This window comes from Scedosporium apiospermum (genome assembly GCF_000732125.1).
Source record: "Scedosporium apiospermum strain IHEM 14462 chromosome Unknown SEQ_SAPIO_0110, whole genome shotgun sequence".
Lineage (NCBI taxonomy): Eukaryota > Fungi > Ascomycota > Sordariomycetes > Microascales > Microascaceae > Scedosporium > Scedosporium apiospermum.
Genome location: NW_015971811.1, coordinates 904,718 through 923,022, shown reverse-complemented (window position 1 = coordinate 923,022; position 18,305 = coordinate 904,718). Strand labels below are relative to the sequence as shown.

At 51.4% G+C, this 18,305-nt stretch overlaps 3 protein-coding genes and 2 pseudogenes across 3 annotated transcripts; 4 read left to right on the top strand and 1 right to left on the bottom strand.

Annotated features, from left to right (window-relative positions):
• Positions 1–3,644: 3,644 nt before the first annotated feature.
• SAPIO_CDS7205 (5-formyltetrahydrofolate cyclo-ligase) lies at positions 3,645–4,449 on the top strand (the record flags this gene model as incomplete). The annotated part of the gene is made up of 2 exons (XM_016789106.1): positions 3,645–3,738; positions 3,797–4,449. 2 exons carry the CDS (start codon positions 3,645–3,647, stop codon positions 4,447–4,449), a joined length of 747 nt encoding a protein of 248 aa, XP_016640933.1.
• Positions 4,450–5,400: 951 nt separating this feature from the next.
• On the top strand, positions 5,401–8,682 carry SAPIO_CDS7204 (Karyopherin; the record flags this gene model as incomplete). Its single annotated transcript, XM_016789105.1, has 6 exons — positions 5,401–5,532; positions 5,592–5,681; positions 5,746–6,027; positions 6,134–6,224; positions 6,295–7,578; positions 7,646–8,682. The coding sequence occupies 6 exons, from the start codon at positions 5,401–5,403 to the stop codon at positions 8,680–8,682; spliced, it is 2,916 nt and encodes a 971-aa protein (XP_016640932.1).
• Positions 8,683–10,167: 1,485 nt separating this feature from the next.
• On the top strand, positions 10,168–11,160 carry SAPIO_CDS7203 (uncharacterized protein; the record flags this gene model as incomplete). Its single annotated transcript, XM_016789104.1, has 5 exons — positions 10,168–10,335; positions 10,486–10,551; positions 10,627–10,977; positions 11,052–11,074; positions 11,157–11,160. 5 exons carry the CDS (start codon positions 10,168–10,170, stop codon positions 11,158–11,160), a joined length of 612 nt encoding a protein of 203 aa, XP_016640931.1.
• A 2,092-nt stretch (positions 11,161–13,252) lies between these two features.
• On the top strand, positions 13,253–14,902 carry SAPIO_CDS7202 (annotated as a pseudogene; the record flags this gene model as incomplete).
• An 846-nt stretch (positions 14,903–15,748) lies between these two features.
• SAPIO_CDS7201 lies at positions 15,749–16,642 on the bottom strand (annotated as a pseudogene; the record flags this gene model as incomplete).
• Positions 16,643–18,305: the final 1,663 nt, after the last annotated feature.

Sequence of the window (18,305 nt, the reverse complement as noted above, 5' to 3'; positions counted from 1 at the left end):
GGGTTGTTGAGGGAACTTCAAGGATGTCGTACAGTTCCCCCCGTTCTACAATTATCGATCTCTTTATCAATCTCATCTTGATTTATGCGTTTTGCTTCCCAAAAAGTATGTTGGGCTCATCTCTCCCCTGTCCAATACCCCCGTCTCTTCCCTTCGGCCATGAAACAAGTCAACACAGAAAAGGAGGGTAAAAGACGGGTTCGCTCACGTTGCACGAGACACGGGTAAAAAGAAGCAAACATGACCACACAGCAGTCCTGTTGATTAGGAATACCCATCTTGTTATTGGCGGAGGGCGGGTACGCTGACGGGGCATGGAATCTCGGCCAGCCGAGGGGCATCACACTCCTCAACCCGCTGCCTTGATGGTGGTCAAGCAAGTTGTAACTGGGCTCGGTCGTTGTCTTGATCCTGCCAAATCCCTCTTCATTTCTGCTCAGGACGAGACTGACGAGATTTGAGAATCGTAGAGAACAGCTACCCTCTTACAAAACACGTATGATCCCGGAGTCTTGGTAAAGATTGACGTCGCCGTCAGAACATTTGGCTGCTGAATTTTGGGTCTACATTCTGCAATCCTCACATTATCGAGATACGCTACAAGTACACATGCATTAGTCTCAAAACTACTCCGTACACTCCCGCTTCATTGACGTATGAAGACGTAATGCATTCATCGGATTATGATTGCGGCTGCCTAATAAAGAAGGATTAAGCAGCATAACCAAAAGTACGCTCCTTCGGAGCTAAACTAACCTTCGACCCGCCAGCCATTGCGAGGATGGAGTGTGGTGGTTGCCCACATTTGACCCACGATACCATCAGGTGAAACTGGGAACTGAAACCTCGTTCGGTCGAGATACCAGTTTTTCGTACCCGATCCTGCTGATTACGCTTCAACCCCCGAGGATTACTAACCTGGTATACAGCACTCACTTACCAAATACCAAATACTTATACCAGTGAATGCTTCATTGGGAACCCTCTCAGTAGCTGCAATAGCGGCTACCATGTCGTCGGCCATGAGCTTTGATCCGACGATGGGGATACCCTCTAAATTGTTCAGTTGGAGACTCGACGCTGTTGGAACTCGACGATGTGAACGACAATATATCTCATCCGAGCGAGGCGACACTAAGACTTTGCTCTGCCGTGCTTGGTGCGCTAACTGACCTTGATGATGTGACCAACACCTTGACCGCCTCCGGCGAGGAGCTTCCGCGCCGCCTCGCCCCAGGGTTTTGTCATTTCTTTAATCACATGGTCCACGCCGACCTTCTTTCGCTTCTTTTCCTTTTGGCGAATTCTCATCCTCACAATAAGTGTTGCACCAGCGCCCTTGGCGAACAGTCGTCCGAGTAGTTATGCGTTCATAGACCCCATTTTAGACAAGGTCGGTTGAAGCAACTGGAAAGATCATATGGGCTTAGCGGTGAGTCTATCAACTTACCTAGAAAGTGTGTCATCCGTGCCACTACCAAGACCGTTCAGCCCTGTTCATTTACCATACTCGTGACTTTGGTTTGGGATGGGACTCTATTACCCAACTCCCGTTTCTCCGCTTGGTGACTTAGTAGCCAACCTCGACTACCTCGTTGGTGCTCCTGCAACAGAGTGATAGAAAAGCCTTCTGAGGTGGAATATCAGCATTATTATTACTCTTGGCGTGACCATATAACAATGAGTGCTCGATGTTGCGGCGAGTTTCACGGGGGCATCATTGCTTTCCACTTTTGGAATCTCAACCTCTTTCAATTTAGTCTACCTGTTTGTCCTTGGATGTTGACGCCCACTCTTTACTCGTGGCAGGAGCCAGAGTGTCTGATTCTCTCTAGGCTATTTGCTTCTGCCTCTACTTCTTCCTTCCGGGGTATCATGTTCACAGGCTAGAATGTTCTACGTTTTGGTACCTGGGGTAGTTAAAATCCCCCAGTTATGAGCATCTCGGATTACAAACCGATAATCCTTCATGAGATGATTGCCTCACCGACCTTGACCACGGTCCGGCCAAGGGAACTCATGCTTGAAAGCAAAAACTGATATGGATGGCTTCCATTTCAGGCTCCTTCAGGGCTAGGCCTATTTATCAAGCTCAGTGAAAGTGGCATGAGCCAAATTCCCGACTCCTGACAGGCGACACGTAGGCAGGGTACGATATCGTGGGTGTGGAGCAGGCCTAGGTTGCCCATTTAGGGAGACTCATCCTGGATGGATCTTTCTAGTAAAACGAATTGCTGAGATACGGTTCATACGTTTGAAGCAGCCGGTTAACCTTTTATCTTAGTTTTCTTTTGCCCTAACTTCCTTGTAGATCTGACGGTTAAAAGATCGTACCCTACAACTGTTCCTATCAAGGAAGGTCAAATCCTACTTCGAAACGAGGCTCGAAGATAAAAGGAGCCAAGAATCAGTGACACTTGGTCTAACAGTTTATTCCCAGAAGGTTGCTTCAAAAGACTCTTGAAAGGGTCATCGTCTTCGTCCTGGCTCAATGTCAATGCTTTCCACTAATTCCAACTCTTTACGATCACGAGGACCAGAAGGACGTTGTCTACCAAAGGTAACGTAGAGGACGACTTAGAATTAAGCCTTAGCACACGCTTCCTTTGGAATCAGACAACGAAGGAAAGCCATACCAGGCAAACTTTAATCGGAAACTGGAATCGAGCTGATCATCTGCAACCGGCTAGGTTCTTCTCAGCCCTGGCAGTACAATGCGTCCTGAAGTTTTGGATAGCTGGTTGACGGCAGGTAAATCTGTTGCTGCTTGTAGCAGAGGCAGGTCATCAGAGCGCTCGGCATAGAGACTCCGCGTCGGGGGATGGCTGGATCTTTGGCTCGGAAAAGATGCGTGTGGCATCATTTCAGACCTTGGATGTGTCTCTTTCATCGTCTCGCGCTCTCAGATATATTGCTGCACATATCTCACCTGGCGTCAATCACAAAAGCTGGACACCGAATAGTTAAAGAACACTGGGGCTATTGTATGATTGATTCTATAGTATGGAGTGAGATTCATGTGCTATGGAAAAGGCCTTGGGATGGAATGAGACGGGGGATGAGACGGGAATGAGGATGTAAATTAGACGCCGAGGCATCAGATGTGAAAGGGCGGGGGCGGGTTAAATGGATGTACTGCGTTTCTGTACTAGATAAAGATCAAAAGGACAATGAGTTGGGCTGCTACGCTGCTCGTTGCTTATATCCAGAGAGCCGCATGAGCAAATCGAAACTTTGACCTAAAGTAAGGATGGACATGCTGTAGATAAAAGTAGTCGCGTAATTGTATGTACTTGCCATAAATTTTAGAATATCTCATCAATATCCTTTACTTACTTCTTTCTCTTCGACTTGAAAGGGGACGGCATCAATCCAACCGAGGTCGTGAGCAAGCAGTCATTTTGATATCAATTGATGCATCTCCGAGGATTTCCGGAGGCAATACGCCGTGACCTTTGTCCCGCTCAGACTTCCCCGAGGAGTCACAAAAGGAGACCGAAAAAAAAAAAGCGGATGCCCCGCCTAAGAACACAAACGACACCAGCCATTTACACTCCCTTTCTATAACGGTATTCCGACCTCGACTTTTGAGACGGATCCCTTCGGCGCAGCGAAACCGGCATTTTATCGGAGCGTCGGCCAAGATGGCGACGCCGCTCGTCGCCGCAAAGCAGCGGATTCGGGCCATGATGAAGCAGAAGCTCTCTACGCTCTCACAGGAATCCGTGACAACTCAGAGTGAGCATCTGCTATGAAGCCCTGCATTAATGCTTTGGTTAACTAACCTTGAGATGAGGTCGCGTGCTGTTTGAGGCCCTGAAATCCTTTAAACCATACAAAGAAGCGACCCGCATAAGCATATTCCTCTCCATGCCGGGTGGTGAGATCCAGACCGATGCCATTGTTCGGGATGCGCTGCAGAGCGGGAAACAAGTCTTTGTCCCATATCTCCACAAGACAGCCCTCGAGGCTAAGAACTCACCTACTCGAGTCATGGATATGGTTCAGCTCAAAGGCCTTGCAGACTATGAGTCACTCAAACCAGACAAATGGGGCATACCCAGCATCGACCCTGCCACCGTAAACGAGCGGAATCGGATTCTGGGCGGGGGTGCCGAAGACGAGAAATCCGACTTGCCGGGTTTGGACCTAATACTGATGCCGGGTGTGGCTTTTGACTATGACGAGGTAACCGGTCATATCAGGAGGTTGGGTCACGGAAAGGGCTTCTACGACTACTTCATCTCTCGCTACTCCAAAGTTTACGGTTTGAGGGATGATTCCGGAAGGCCCTCTGTGCTCCTGTATGCGCTGGCACTCAAAGAGCAGTTTCTGATGCATCCTGAGGAGGAGGGAATTCCTGTCGGTCCCCTGGATGAACCTCCGCATGGTGTTTTATTGGGGGACGGCGTTATAAAGACTTCAAAGACGGAGTTTTCAGATCGGTGACAAGCTGTAGAAATAGAACTTTTCATTCAACGGTATCCCGACTGGATTCCACGATTTGTTGGGTCGGGGAATGTGCGCGAGAGTGGCATAACCCTCGCAGGGATCGGTTTGCCCGGCTCTTAACGGAGCCATTAAAGACGCATCAAAAGCGCCCAGTACAACAGAATTTACGATGCATGCCGAGTCTGTACACGTGAGAAGTAGCGGGATGATCTGACCATCTTCAGGAGGAACAGAACAGGAAGGGCTGGGGCTCAGGGTGATGCGTCAGGAGCTATGGGTCAGATATCATTCATCGATTGCTATGGAAGGAATAGACGAAAAGACTGCCGAAATCAGCAATTGCTCCCTGATTTTCTTAGGTCGTCGTGTTGCAAATGGGTTGCTGTGGTGGGAAAATTGTTTAACCGATACCGGCACGTTTAGTCTTCCCACTTTGGATCAATGAGGCGATTTGAACATGGTGGTTTTTACAGTGTACTTTCTTGTTGTATTTTGTATGATGAGCCACTGGTTGCGCAGTGACGCCGCCTGTGAAGAAGACCCCGCCGAACAATCTGACGTCTACCAAAATGTTTCTCGAGACTCTGAAATTATCTCCCTAACCTAACATCAATACCCCTTCCCCAAGACCTCCCCAGACGACATCGAATCGTTCATCTCGGACAAGGAAGTCTCGAGTCAGAGCGTATTCTGCGTTTTTCACCGTTCAGGAAGTTACGACTACGACGCGATAATAACCAGGCTGCGAATAGGCATTGTTTGGCCTTCCCCCCCACTATCATACCTTGGCCCAATTAAGCTCAACTCCTTCCTCCTCGATTCACCCCATTCCCCGCCACTCTTGACATCAGGGCCGCCCGCGGGTCCTTTCCGATAGCGACCGTATTTCTTTCCATTCCCCCTTTTTTTTCTTTTTTGCGAACCTTTGATACCTCATTTCTGCACATAATGGCGACGAACGGCGCGCAGGAGTCATACGCGCTCCCCGACGTCCTCGCTGCCCTGGCGACGATGCGGGGATCAGAACACCAGGCGACCAAGAAACGAGCCCACGAATTCCTTGAGAACTTCCAAAAATCGGTTCGACAACTCCCTTCCCGGACGTAATCTGCTCCTGCCGACGACTAACTTCTGTTCAGAAAGGTGCTTGGGGTACCGTGATTGGGATACTACAGTCTGAGACTGAGCCGGAAGCAAAGCTCTTTGCGGCCATCACTCTACGCGGCAAGGTTTGTCCCACCGCCTTTTCCGAGTACTAGCGTCGCATCTACTGACTCCGTATGCGAGTTTTAGATTACCTACGATCTTATTACTCAGGTGCCTGAGCCCGAGCTGCCCGCCCTCCAGCAGCAAGTCCTCCTATTGCTCAAGCATTACTCTGCCGGCCCGAAGCCCATTCGGGTTCAGCTTTGCGTTTGCCTGGCGATATTAGCCATACAGATGAAGGATTGGAAAGATGTGCTTTCCACCGTTGTCTCAGCCCTTGGTGACAACGTCGAGAGCCATGCCTCCATTCTCGACTTCCTCAGAGTTCTCCCGGAAGAAGTAATCGAAGGCCGCAAAATCACCTTGACTGTACGTGGATAAAATTACAATATCGAGATGCACATGCCGTCCAACGCGTCAACACTTTCGGTGCCTATTTTCAACAAGACATTGGAGTCTAATCCCGAAATAACAGGAAGAGGAACTTAGCCAACGAACGTCGGAACTTTTGGGAGGGAATGCTGAGCAGGTTATACAGCTTCTCATCAACTACGCCCAGTCGTCGCGTAAGTCAGCCTCGGGCCGCGCAGGTTTACTAAATCCGAGCCTGTTGCTAACAGTGCAACCCTCTCACAGCTACCGCCGCCCAGAACCCGCAGTTGATGGAATGCATCACTTCTTGGCTTCGTGAGGTCCCTCTCAACGCTATTGTCAATTCACCTCTACTAGACGTCCTCTTCCGTGGCCTTGACGAAGATGCCGCGGTGGAGGAGGCGGCTGAATGCCTATGTTCAATATTTAGGGAAACTGCCGAAGTCGACGACAACCTGGATACCATCAAGCTCTTGTTCCCGAGGGTTATCGCTCTGCAGCCTCGTATCAAGAAGGCGGCTGACGAGGAGGACGCCGAGACCTTCAAGGCGCTCACAAAGATATTCTCCGTGGCGGCCGAGGCCTGGGTGATCGCCATCGTCCGGCAACCTCGCGAGTTCAGGCCTCTCGTGGAGGCAGTCCTTGAATGCGCGGCAAGGGATACTGGCCGCGAAGTCATCGAGCACACCTTTGAGTTCTGGTACCAGTTGAAACAGTATCTCGTCATCGAGCGATACATCCAGTCCCGTGTTGAGCTGGTCGACGTATACTCCAAGCTCGTAGATGTCCTCCTGAAGCACCTCGAGTACCCATCTAGCGAAAGCGCGAACGAGCAGGACCTGTTCGACGGTGATCGCGAGCAAGAGGAAAAGTTTAGAGAATTTAGGCATCAGATGGGGGATACACTGAAGGATGCGTGTGAGGTTATGGGTGTAACCGAATGTCTCGCCAAGGTTCTCCAGGCTATCCAACTCTGGCTGCAAAAATACGCTAGCCAGGTGTCTGGCACGACTGTCCCCCATTGGCAGCAGCTAGAGGGTCCCTTGTTTGCTATGCGCGCCCTCGGCCGCATGGTGGACAAAGACGAGAACATTGTTCTCCCTCAGCTTATGCCTCTGCTAGTCCAGATCCCTAGTCACGAGAAGCTCCTCTTCGCGACGATAATGGTCCTGGGCCGGTATACCGAGTGGACCGCCGCACATCCCGAATATTTTGAGCGCCAATTCCAGTACATCACGTCATCTTTCCACACCGAATCCAAGGAGATTATCAGAGCTGCGGCGGTTGCCATCAAATACTTTTGTACTGATTGCCGAGACTTGCTCAGCGGTCAGGTGCTCGAGCTTCACGCCTTTTACAACCAAATCCTGGACAAACTACCTGAAGTCAGCCAGGAAGAGATGACGGAAGGCGTCGCGAGCGTGGTGGCTGCTCAGCCGGAGGGTGAAATCTACAAGCTTCTCAAGCTCTACTGCGACCCTCTAGTTCAGCGCGTGGTGGACAAGGCATACAAGGCGACGACCGACGATGGCAAACTGGCTCTCGCAGGTAAGACAAACAGAATTACATTTTCATAAGAAACAGAACGGTGTTACTAACGGCTTCCACAATCTAGACCAGGTTCAACTCATCACGGTGTTTGTTCAAAACGTCAAACCATACGTTCGTTCCGGCGACAATCCGGCTGTCAAATATTGGCAAGAGGTTTTCCCCATCCTGGCCAACATTCTGGACAACTTTATCACGTTCGTTCCGATTTGCGAGCGCATCTGCCGATGCTGGCGTCACATGGTGATCTCTTACCGGACCGCCATGACTCCTCTTCTTCCTGCAATGGCAGATAAGCTCGCTAGCGGGTTTGTTGCGTCGAAAGAAGGTTGCTTCCTGTGGGTGACGGCCGCTATTCTTCGCGAATTTTCCGAGGATCGAGAGCAAGTGGACCCTAGCATCACCGAGAATATCTACAAGTTCTTTGAGGCCCAAGCGACGACCTTCCTCCGTGAGATGGCGACTTTGCAGCCAAAGGAGTTGCCCGACGTCATTGAGGATTTCTTCCGTCTGCTTGTGGATGCGCTGCTCTATTACCCTCAGAAGCTTGTTCCTTCGGAGCTTCTTACGCCAATCTTCGACGCGGCCATCTACGCCTTGCAACTGGAGCAGCGGGATCCGCTATCGGCGACACTCCATTTCCTTTTGGATCTCATCTCATATGCAGGTGATAACCCGGCCACCGGTGAAGGGTTACCTGCGGATGTAGCTGTTCAGCTGCGCGGAATCGTCAGGAATTTACTTACGACACGTGGCGAGAGTCTCATTAAGCAGGTCATGGCGGGCATGATGATTACGTTCCCCAGTGATTGTTTCGTGGATGGCAGTGGCGTCCTATTATCTATGTTCAAGCTGCTCCCCGCGGAGACTACGACCTGGGTTGAGCGGACTATCCAGCTGCTTCCTCAGGGTACCGTTTCGCCCGTCGAGTCTAGTCGCTTGATGGCCAAGATCAGGGAGAAGCTCCAGGTGGACGACCCAAACAACATCAGGCAAGTCAGGGCTCTTCTACAGGATTTTACGAATAGTTACCGCCGCAGAAACGTTGCGCCCCGCGACGGACTCGGTCAACTCAGCGGAGGGAGGTTCCAGTTCACTGGATAAAAGAGAAGGGAGAAAAAGGTATTAAAAATGGGAGGACATAAAAACAAGGTCGCCAGTGTATTTTTGAGACGAGGAAGGCAGGAATCGAAAATCGAATCACCCCATTCCAAAGAGGATATTATTCGCCGTATAATACAACGCCAGTGGCATTCGAGTTTCCAAGATGTATCAGCTCGGCCTTTCTCTTCGCGAGAACGCTTGATATATGGATAGAAACGGCCGATAGAGTCACGATGGGATGAATACGAGTTGGGTGAAGCAACCATGCATAGTTTCAAGGAGAACCCACCCGGACAAGCAAAGATATCAAAGGGAGGGATAGACGAAATAGCAGACGGAGGCGCCAAAAATAATAATTCGAATGCTGTGTGAAGGGAATAAACTGGGATTCGATGATAGAACTTTGGTATTAGGGGAGCTCTCGAGGAGGCGAAGCAGGAATAATATTCCGCGCAGTAACTTTTTGCATTTGCGAAAACAATATGCATGGGTGAGTCTAAAGCTATCTGGGGGGACAAAGTTTTACGGTATAACTTGGAGGCGAGGGTATCGTGGGGAAGATGAACGAGAAGGGGAACGAGGTACGAGCACGATGATGGCGTAACGGTAACGATGATGCATGGAGATATTGATTGAAGGGAGGGGGAAGATATAAAAAAGGAGAGTTTGGAGGTTGGGCGTCTTGTAGATCGGGGTTGGGCAGCGGATATTTAACAATCACGAATCGGGGCATGCGACAGGAGCAATGGCACGGCTCATGATGGGGTGAGGGGAAGCTTGAAACGGAGATGTCGGGTCCGGAATTAGTCGCTGAGCAAAAAGAAGAGAGATGGATCGATGTTGGATCTGGCGGGGTTTCTGCTCATTCCACGAAAAGAACTGATGAGGACTTCTTTTTAAGCTAGACGCCGATATTAATAATGGAAGGTCTGGAGAAGGATGGAGTTGCGTGTGCGATGCCGTCGTGTGCGGTGAGTCTGCTATGCTTTACAGAATATTCTCGGCTCGACGACCCCAGGAACCACCCATTCGGATGCAGTAAACTATGCGAGGGCGCAGAAATTCCGCTGGCTTTGACGCCCGTTTACTTAGATCCGTGCCCTGGAATAAGCCGTGGAAAGGCGTGGGAAAGGGCGTGAGGGGGTTGTATTGACGCCGGAATTTATTGGATTTGGCGATGGTGGTTGGCTGGGGTTTTTACGAAGTCGCACGGGGACTTCCAGTTCGTATTCTTATTTAGACCAGATCTGTCAACCGCCTTGGGGGACATATGGCCGTCGTTACGGAGTTCGAGTTTAAAGAAGCTCGATGTAACTCAACTCGATAGACTTTTAAGGAGGCCTTTTCTCCTTTTCCTCGTGACTCACTCACACACGACACACTGAGAGAGAACTAAGGGCTTTTACACCCTTGATCACAAGAGGCAGACAAAACTCGCACACCAATTAGTCTCCCTCCCAATAAAATACATCAAGGTGAGAAACGATGAAAGACCTCTGCTCGGAAAAGCTGCGACTCATCCCCTTTGATGGGAAAAGTGATGCGCACGCGAAGAGGCTGTACCACCAGCGCATCGGCTGTGGATGGGCCGAGGATGAAATCGAGGCTTGGAGGGTTAAACACGAGAAGGGAGAGAAGGGGCTGTTCTGGCTTGTAAGTCCCTCTTTTTTTTTTTTTATTCCCGCGCAAAGGCTTGATGCTAGGTTGTGTCCCGGGTCATGAGAGGGCTCGGTGTCGGAGATTGCAACAAGGATCATGAGGCTCGGAGTCAGGGCAGGACGGTACTGAGACTGGTGGCTCCAGGTTCTACAGGACGGAGTTCCCGGACGGGACAAGTTGATGGAAGACCACAGCATCAAGTACCCAGAGGTAAGGAAGACAATTTAGATTTGTGCCGCCTGCACTGCCCTTCAAAAGTTCTCTAGATGGCCAACAATCAACTAGGAGAAGGAGTTATTGAAGGACTCGTCCATATCAGTCCTGGGACTTGAGAGGACGGCAACGAACCAAGACTTCGATACGATTGGCCACATCGCCGTCGAGCGCCGGCCAGCCACGGACAAAGAGCTCGGATTCCCAGCTGATGAAGTGGCCTGGATCACCAGCCTTTACATCTCCTTTGCCATGCAGCATCTCGGATTGGGAAGGGACGTGATGAACATTGTGGAGAAGTTCTTGACGAGGGAACCTCTGAACGCGAGGACGGCGGCCCTGGACACGATGGATAAGAAGATGCAGCTTAGCCCATTGATGACGCGGTTAATCTACGAAGTTCGCGGACACAAGATACCGGCGGTAAGTTTCCAAGTCGAAGGCTCTCACATGAAGGAACCTCGTTCGGTGATCGCTGACTTATGACCTTGGTACAGGTTCTAAGGTCTAACGAGGAATGGTATGTACGGCAAGGATATGAAGTAGTGTGTAGAAAGGAGGTCGGATACACTTGGAACCCGCCAGACCCCTCCTTGCCGCAGGTAACTATCCCTCAGGTCTTCTTGAAGAAGTCGTTGGTGTAATGGGCAGGCGGCTGGCGTGTAAGTGGACGCGAGTGGTGAAGGGTCGGAAGGTTCCGGGGCATGTCGTCCGATACCATGGTTCTGCAACTTACACGGACATCCGTCTTGGAAAAACGGCTTCAATGTGGTCAGTAGAGGAGTGCGTCGATGAAATAGTCTGTGCCATATAATGTCACATCGAAGCCAAACGGTCGTGCATTCGTGGGGAAAAGGATTCTGTTCGCCTTGTCACCCCTCTCCCATACTGCTGCGTTGCCATTCTCTGATCGCTCCAGGGTGTCCATGAGTTGGACTGGAGTGGTTGGCATGGACCGATATCAAGTGGCGACTCCGTTGATAGGTTGAAGCCCGCAGGATGTCAAAGGTTGGGCTCCAAGGGGGAGCAGTTAAGGAGGGTTGTATGCATGGGGACGGTTGGGTCCAGATTCGTCAATTGGGCGGTTTTCTAAGTCGGTGATGCAGAAACAAATCATCAAGCAGGATTCAGATCCGTAGTTAAGTCGGCATTAGTATTAAGAGTCGAGGCGACGTTTGAAGCCATGTAACTCAGTCATCTATTCGATGTAACGACAATGAGGCGACTTTGGAGGGATGGATCGATGGAGGGTGTCGGATGAGATATTTGATCCGTCGGTGAGAGGTTATCGTGGTTGATATTGACCCGGGTCCGCCTTTCACCCAAGACATGGAGCGGCATTTTGGCGGCAAGCTGCGGGAATTAGAACTGTCAAGTCCCACGCATACATTGATCAATTCCAATTGGCTTCGGAGAGACATTTTGTCGAACAATCGTGCTAACATTGATTGAACTTGAAGTCGGTGAATCACCTTGAAACGTATTAGTGGAGCCGCACAGCATGGGCGCGCTGCAGGGCGCTGTGTAAGCCGCTAATCATGCACAGGATTTTAACCACTGATCCGCTGTGCGGCAACAGCCCCCCACTAAGGAGACACTAAACAGCCAGTTCTAGGGGCTACTGGACGTCCAAATTCAGACCAGTGTCGTTTCGTTCAATGCTGACAATTGACAGCTGGCAGAGCGCTGCAGGCTCAAATTACTCATGCAGGCCTTGCCTGTCGTGCCCCCACCCACTCTACCCCGATGACCTCGATCCACCACTCACACCAAAACGCACCCAGACGGCGCGGCTCTGGGGCCCGACAAAAAAGTAAGCCGCTACGGTCCAGTGCACCTGCCTTACCTTGACGCGATGGCGCCCAATGTCAACGTCCTGCTCCAACGTCTCAACGTCCGACGTCCCTCAGTTCAAATTGTTCCCACTTCTTCCACTTCGTGCAGGCTTCACTACTTCTCAGCCCACTCTGCCAATGACCATTCCCATTGCTTGCCCCAATACCCTGCATATCGGGCCGGCTCCCATTGGTTTCTACCTCGACATTAAAGGGTCTTTGCTTCCTTCTGCTTCTCTCCAGTTGTCGCAACCCAACCAGCCATTTCGCCCCCCTTTTCCTCTTCTCCAATTCTCTTGTTGACCGAGTGACTCTCGATTCGCAGGCACCAAGCTAGGGTGCCAGTGGAGACGTCGACATCTGCCTTGACAAGTCATGGTATTTACTCTCCTCCACACCCAGATACCACCGTCTTTTGTTTGTTGTCGTGGTTTGCTTTGCGTTTCCCGCACTTTCGACTCGATAAGACGAAGAAAGACCACGCAAATCAAACCTTGCCAAAAAGGTCCTGTCCGCGGATAGCTGCATCCTTCTCCACTACGAGACGCCGTTTTCTTCGTCGGACGCGTAAAACGAGTCGCAGAGCACTGGGAAAACGCAAAAAGAAAATTACCTCTACTCAACTTGTCAACAACCGAAAGAGCAACAATCAATGAACGAGATTGACGGAACAAGGAAATGACAACCCCGATGCTCGAACGAAAACACACCTAGGACATCTCGCATCATTATTCCTGCCTGACGTGTAGCGACTAGACTTGCCAAACAAGGTCTCCTCCTCCGCTGACATCGAAAGCAGACTCGGCGTCAACCCATTGAAACGGGTGCCTCCGCGAATTGCTCAAGCTCCTTCCTTATTTTTCATGCCCCCTTCGTCCCGCATCCGCCCACTCAGCAGTATCCTATGTGCCCTCCAACCTCGACCAAGTAAGCGACGAGCTTCCGCTGCTAGCTCAGGGACTACAACCTACGACTCTACCCACTCAGAGACTGCCACGGCCACCCCGCCAGCCACTGTCTCTGTCGCTGAGGCTTCTACGAGCTCGGATAGCTCCATTGGTGGCTCCTCCCATGCGATGCCTATAGCCACTTCGTTCGATACCCCGAATATCCCCACAATGCATGCCTATGCTCGGGCCAATGGCCCCGAAGTCTCCTCCAATGGCGTCCCCGTGTCTGGTGGTAGAGGCACCAATCGCGCTGATACACCCCAGGTTTTTAGCTCCCGCCAGGCCGTCGTCGATGGAGCTAGACTTCCCCTCCCCGTATCCAAGCCGACACGTTTCGGCTCTGTGAACCACCACCAGATGACCCGAAGCCATTCTGGTACGAACCACTCTCCTCCGCAGCCTCACGGCGCCTCCCCTCCCATGAGACGTGCCAGGACAAACTCCAACGACCGTGTAGGCGGAGGAGGTCCTGCCACGTTGTGGGCTCCCTCCGTCTTGTCCGACTCTGAATTCAATTCGCCCACGAGCGAGCTTGATCCTAATCGCAATGGCCGCCTCCAACCACCCAAGGAAGAGATGCACCAAGCTCTGGCGCCTCCCCCCGCGTGGAACCCCCACCAGAGCTCTCACTTCTCTGAGTTTATAATAGGGAATGATGGAATGATGAAAGTGAGACCGATCCCCAACGACCAGCAACAGCAGCCACAGCAGCAACCGCAACAACACCACCTTCACCACATTAGCAACCACATACCCGAGAACCCTTTCGAGTCGCCCCCCCTTGAATCCCAAGGCCCGCCTCAACAGCAACAGCATAACAAGCTCCCCGTCAGAGAGGCGCTTGGCCGAGGGTCTTACGCGGGCCACCCAGTGAACCAACTTATCGACGAAGACGAAATGATGGGAGCCGTGCCGTCCTCCTTTGAGAATCCCCGCCGTGTACCTGATAGGCCCAGGCACGAGCCGTCCAACCGCGCTTCACCCATCTTTTCGGACGAGGACGAGTATGAACGAATTGAAGCAGCAAATCAAATCACGCCGCGTGCCAAGGATAAGAAACCGCCCAGGAAGCTTCTCGAGAGCTCTCTTCCTCCTTATACTACCACCAGAGATGATCGCGGGAGAAAACGACGCCGAAACAGTTGCGATTATGACGACAATGCCCTCTCATCTATGAAATTCTCCGAGCTCCGGAAGCAACCCTTCGATTATGACCCCTCGGCAGAAACCCCCCCGCCACTTTCCCGAGGTCTGGAAGGCGATAGCCTCACGGGAAAGCTCGAGTACTATAAAAAGAAACCGGAAGCCGACCAGAAGACCTTTTTCACCCAAATGTCGGTAACAGACTGGGAGCGGTCTGGCGACTGGTTCCTGGAGCAGTTCGGCTCTCTCATACAACAGATGAAGGAAAACAGGCAGCAGAGACGAGCGGTCGTCGATAAGTACGAGCGAGAAATTGCCAATCGGGAAGAGTCGGTCCGGCTTAAGACTGAGTCTATTCACAAGAAGCTCGATAAGATGAAGCAGAACGGTCTGAGAGTCGTGGCTGACGGCGAAGATTGAGTGGTAGCTTGTCAAGACTGGAAAGCTCCAAGGCTTTGCTTTAAACCAGTACGCAACTCGACAGTTTTCGGCCCGCCTCAAAACCCTGGACGCTTTGGCGAATCCTTTTATTTTTTATCCATCTCATGAATTCGTCTTTCTCTACATTGCCTTGTTCATCATTCCAAAAGAAGCATTTCCTAAGCGGGATCTCACGAGCGTTTTCGTCGAGGCTATCTCCTTTTCCCTATTTCTCGGGTTGCGAATTTGTATTGTGTGTATTATGATGGCATTATTTCACGACTGATGATCAAGCCAAACTCGGGCACATTTTCCTGGCCCCGCATGTTTCATGACGGTTGTTTTACCTCACAGAAGAGGCTCTTTGCCTCGCATGTGTGCTTATGAAGTACTATTGATCTTGTCTTTCTTCGTCGCAATCATCTCCGCTTTGTTTTTTTTTCCTTTTTTTTTTTTTTTTCCTTCTGTTTTCTCTTTTCTTCCTTTTCCCTCGTCTTAAGCTGAGAGAACAGTCAGCGACCAGAAAGGGCAATACAGGACCGCTATGAGCTTAGAGAAGGAGAGGCTACAACCGATATGGGAAAATTGAGGTAACGAGGAATACGACCATTTACCAAAGGGGACATGGCTTGCCAGGTTCGAGACGGAGGGACGAAGTGATATCGAATCTGATGTACTACTTTCTACTCTTAAACGGCTTGCGCTTGCTTGCCCCCTTTTAACTCTCTATTTATACTTCTCACGGGCTATGCTTGCCAGCATCTCTTTTCAAAACAACTAATGCATGAACAGAATAATAAATGAGAAAGAGAGAATAAAAAAAAAGAATAAATTGTGTTGCTACTATTAAATGATTTGTACTTCTTTTACCTTTCTATCCCTCCCTACGATGAGCCGTAGCTGATGTTTAGGCTTATCCGGGAGCACCCCAGCCCTGACACCATCGCAGTAGAGCTCGTAGGCGGGATAATACGCATCGACGAACTTGACGACCTCTTCATCCGTCATTCCAGTGCCCCTTTCAGCTCTTAAGGCGACCTCCTGCTCCCGACGCCAAGCATACACGTACGACAGGTCCTCGGCATCGACATGGATAAAGCCGTCCAACAGGTCCGTTAGAGCATCATAACCGCGTAGTTGATCATTGACGTAAGCGAGATCCTCGAGAGCGTGATTCTTCAGCGTGAGGCTCTGCCCTTCCCACTTCTGCTTCAGGACGTCCGGCGTGATGCTGCGAAAGCCGACACACCATCCTTCCAAGATGACCAGGCGGATCTTCTCCTCGCCGGGGGCATTTACGACGGGCCACTCGGAGACGGGGCGACGGTCACCGCGGCCCTCGAAAGCGGCCTTGTCGTAGGAGGGGATGCGAGTCTCGCGGCCTTCGAGGAGGGACTCGAAGACGGAGCGGGCGAGGTCGACGTCGTGAGTTCCCGGCTCGCCGCGGTGTTGGAGGAGGGCGTTGGACGGGTGGGAGGTCGCTAGGGCCCGTTGGTCGGCATGGGTGAGGTAGAAGTCGTCGATGGAGAGGACGAGGGTCGGGATGTTTGAGGGACCCGAGGAGAGGGTTTCGGACAGGGTTGTTACGAGGGTTGTTTTGCCCACGCCTTGGAGACCGTTGAGGCCTATGATGAGGGGCCGCGAGGAGGTGTTGTGGGTTTGGAGGAGGTTGAGGATGAAGCTTATACAAGTTGGGGATTTGTCGTCCGTGAAGGACGGCGGGGCAGGAGCGGTGGACATGGTTGATTCCGGCGGTTTTGGGGGCCGAGGTGGTGAGTAGAATCTATGGGGGTTTGGTGCCGGGACGGCGAGGCGGGGGAGGTTCCGGAGGAGGGAGGGATGTTTTGTGAGCGGATGTCGGAGTGATGCGTTGGGATGGGGGAGCCGACCCCGCCAGGCCGAGGACCGGCATAGATGCTTTGCACGAGAGACGCTGGGGTTACAGATGCGGGGCATTTTTGGTGGTTGACGAGAATTAGTACGAAGTGATAGTGTAGTTTACATGGCTCCGATCCGGGGAGTTTACGGTTCTTGCGGCTGGGCTGGGAAAATCGGCAGTTCGTGATTGCAGCTGACGAGCACCACGGCGCAAATCGTGTTGCCTTCACAAATAGAGCACCCATTGCAGTCTGCTATAGAACGGACTGGGGAGAAACATTGAAGACTGTATTAGCATTAGCTGGTCAAGCTGGCATCGATGTAGTTACTAAAACAACACAAACGAATAAAGAAATAAAATAAAATAAATAAATAAAAATCGCAGCCAAATAATTACTCGGCAGCTGGGTATATGTAAGAGTCCTGATGGGATCGTGTGCTTGCTTCTCCAACGACGTAAATCCGTCGATACTCGGGAATTGCGTACTTTTTAAACACATTGATCAATTGATTTGAAATGGGCAGCTCCATCCCGTGATCCATTCTGCCATCTGTTCCACTGTTCGAATTTCCCGATCTTCTATTCCCTCTCCCGTTGCCGTCCTCTTGCTCCTTTCGCTCCTTAGTCATCCCGAGGTTCGATTCATGTGAGCCGAGATGGAGAAGGAGCACTTTCGATCGAATCCCTCACATACTTTTTTTTTCACTTTCTCCCTCCATGACCTCATCGGGCTAGGGAGGAACAGGGTTACACTAATTGTGGGTTAGTTTGCATGTGAAGGCAGCCCATCGAACCCATCGAACGACCAATCGGGCATGGGGCGAGATGGGGGTTTAGAATGAACCTCGGCATGCTCATGGGACGGGACATGCTTTGGGGATGCCGATTCAGGCTGCTGTGGGGTTTCGTCCTGTTACCCCGTATTATTGTGGTTTAGGTGTACGAGGCACAGCTGTGCTACTGGGCAGGTAATATTGGAGACCTGCGCATGTCGAACAATGGGCGAGGTAGCTCGGCTTCTGGACTCGGGGAGCAAGCAGCTTCGTTGGACCAGCGCGGGGCTGGCCTGGCCGGATCTGGCTGGAGTAGGCTAAGTGCAGCAGGAATGTTGGAGAATTTGTGGGGGGCAATCCGTCTCGAAGCTCTGGGAATAGCACCTGATTCCTCCAGGTTTGCTGGGACGTTGATACTGACTGCTGCTGTATTGAGCAGGGCATGGCTGCATTATCTCCGTACGGAGTACTGTAGTATTGTACACTAGTAGTAATTGATGCGTATTGTCTCTGCTCTGAATGTACACTCGATAGCGTAGCGCAGTGCTAAAGTGACCTCTGCCACCCCGGATGGCTGGCTGCCTTTACTGGGCAGGTCTCGGCCGCACCCCTCCAAGTCGAGACGTCTGGTGCTGTGGAGTAACGCCGCGCACTGGCAACGGAGCTTAGGTCGTGCAGTCTGTTGCTGGTGGCATCAGCATTTGCCGAGGAGCCCGTCAAATTGAGTACTTTGGTCAACTGGAATTATCTG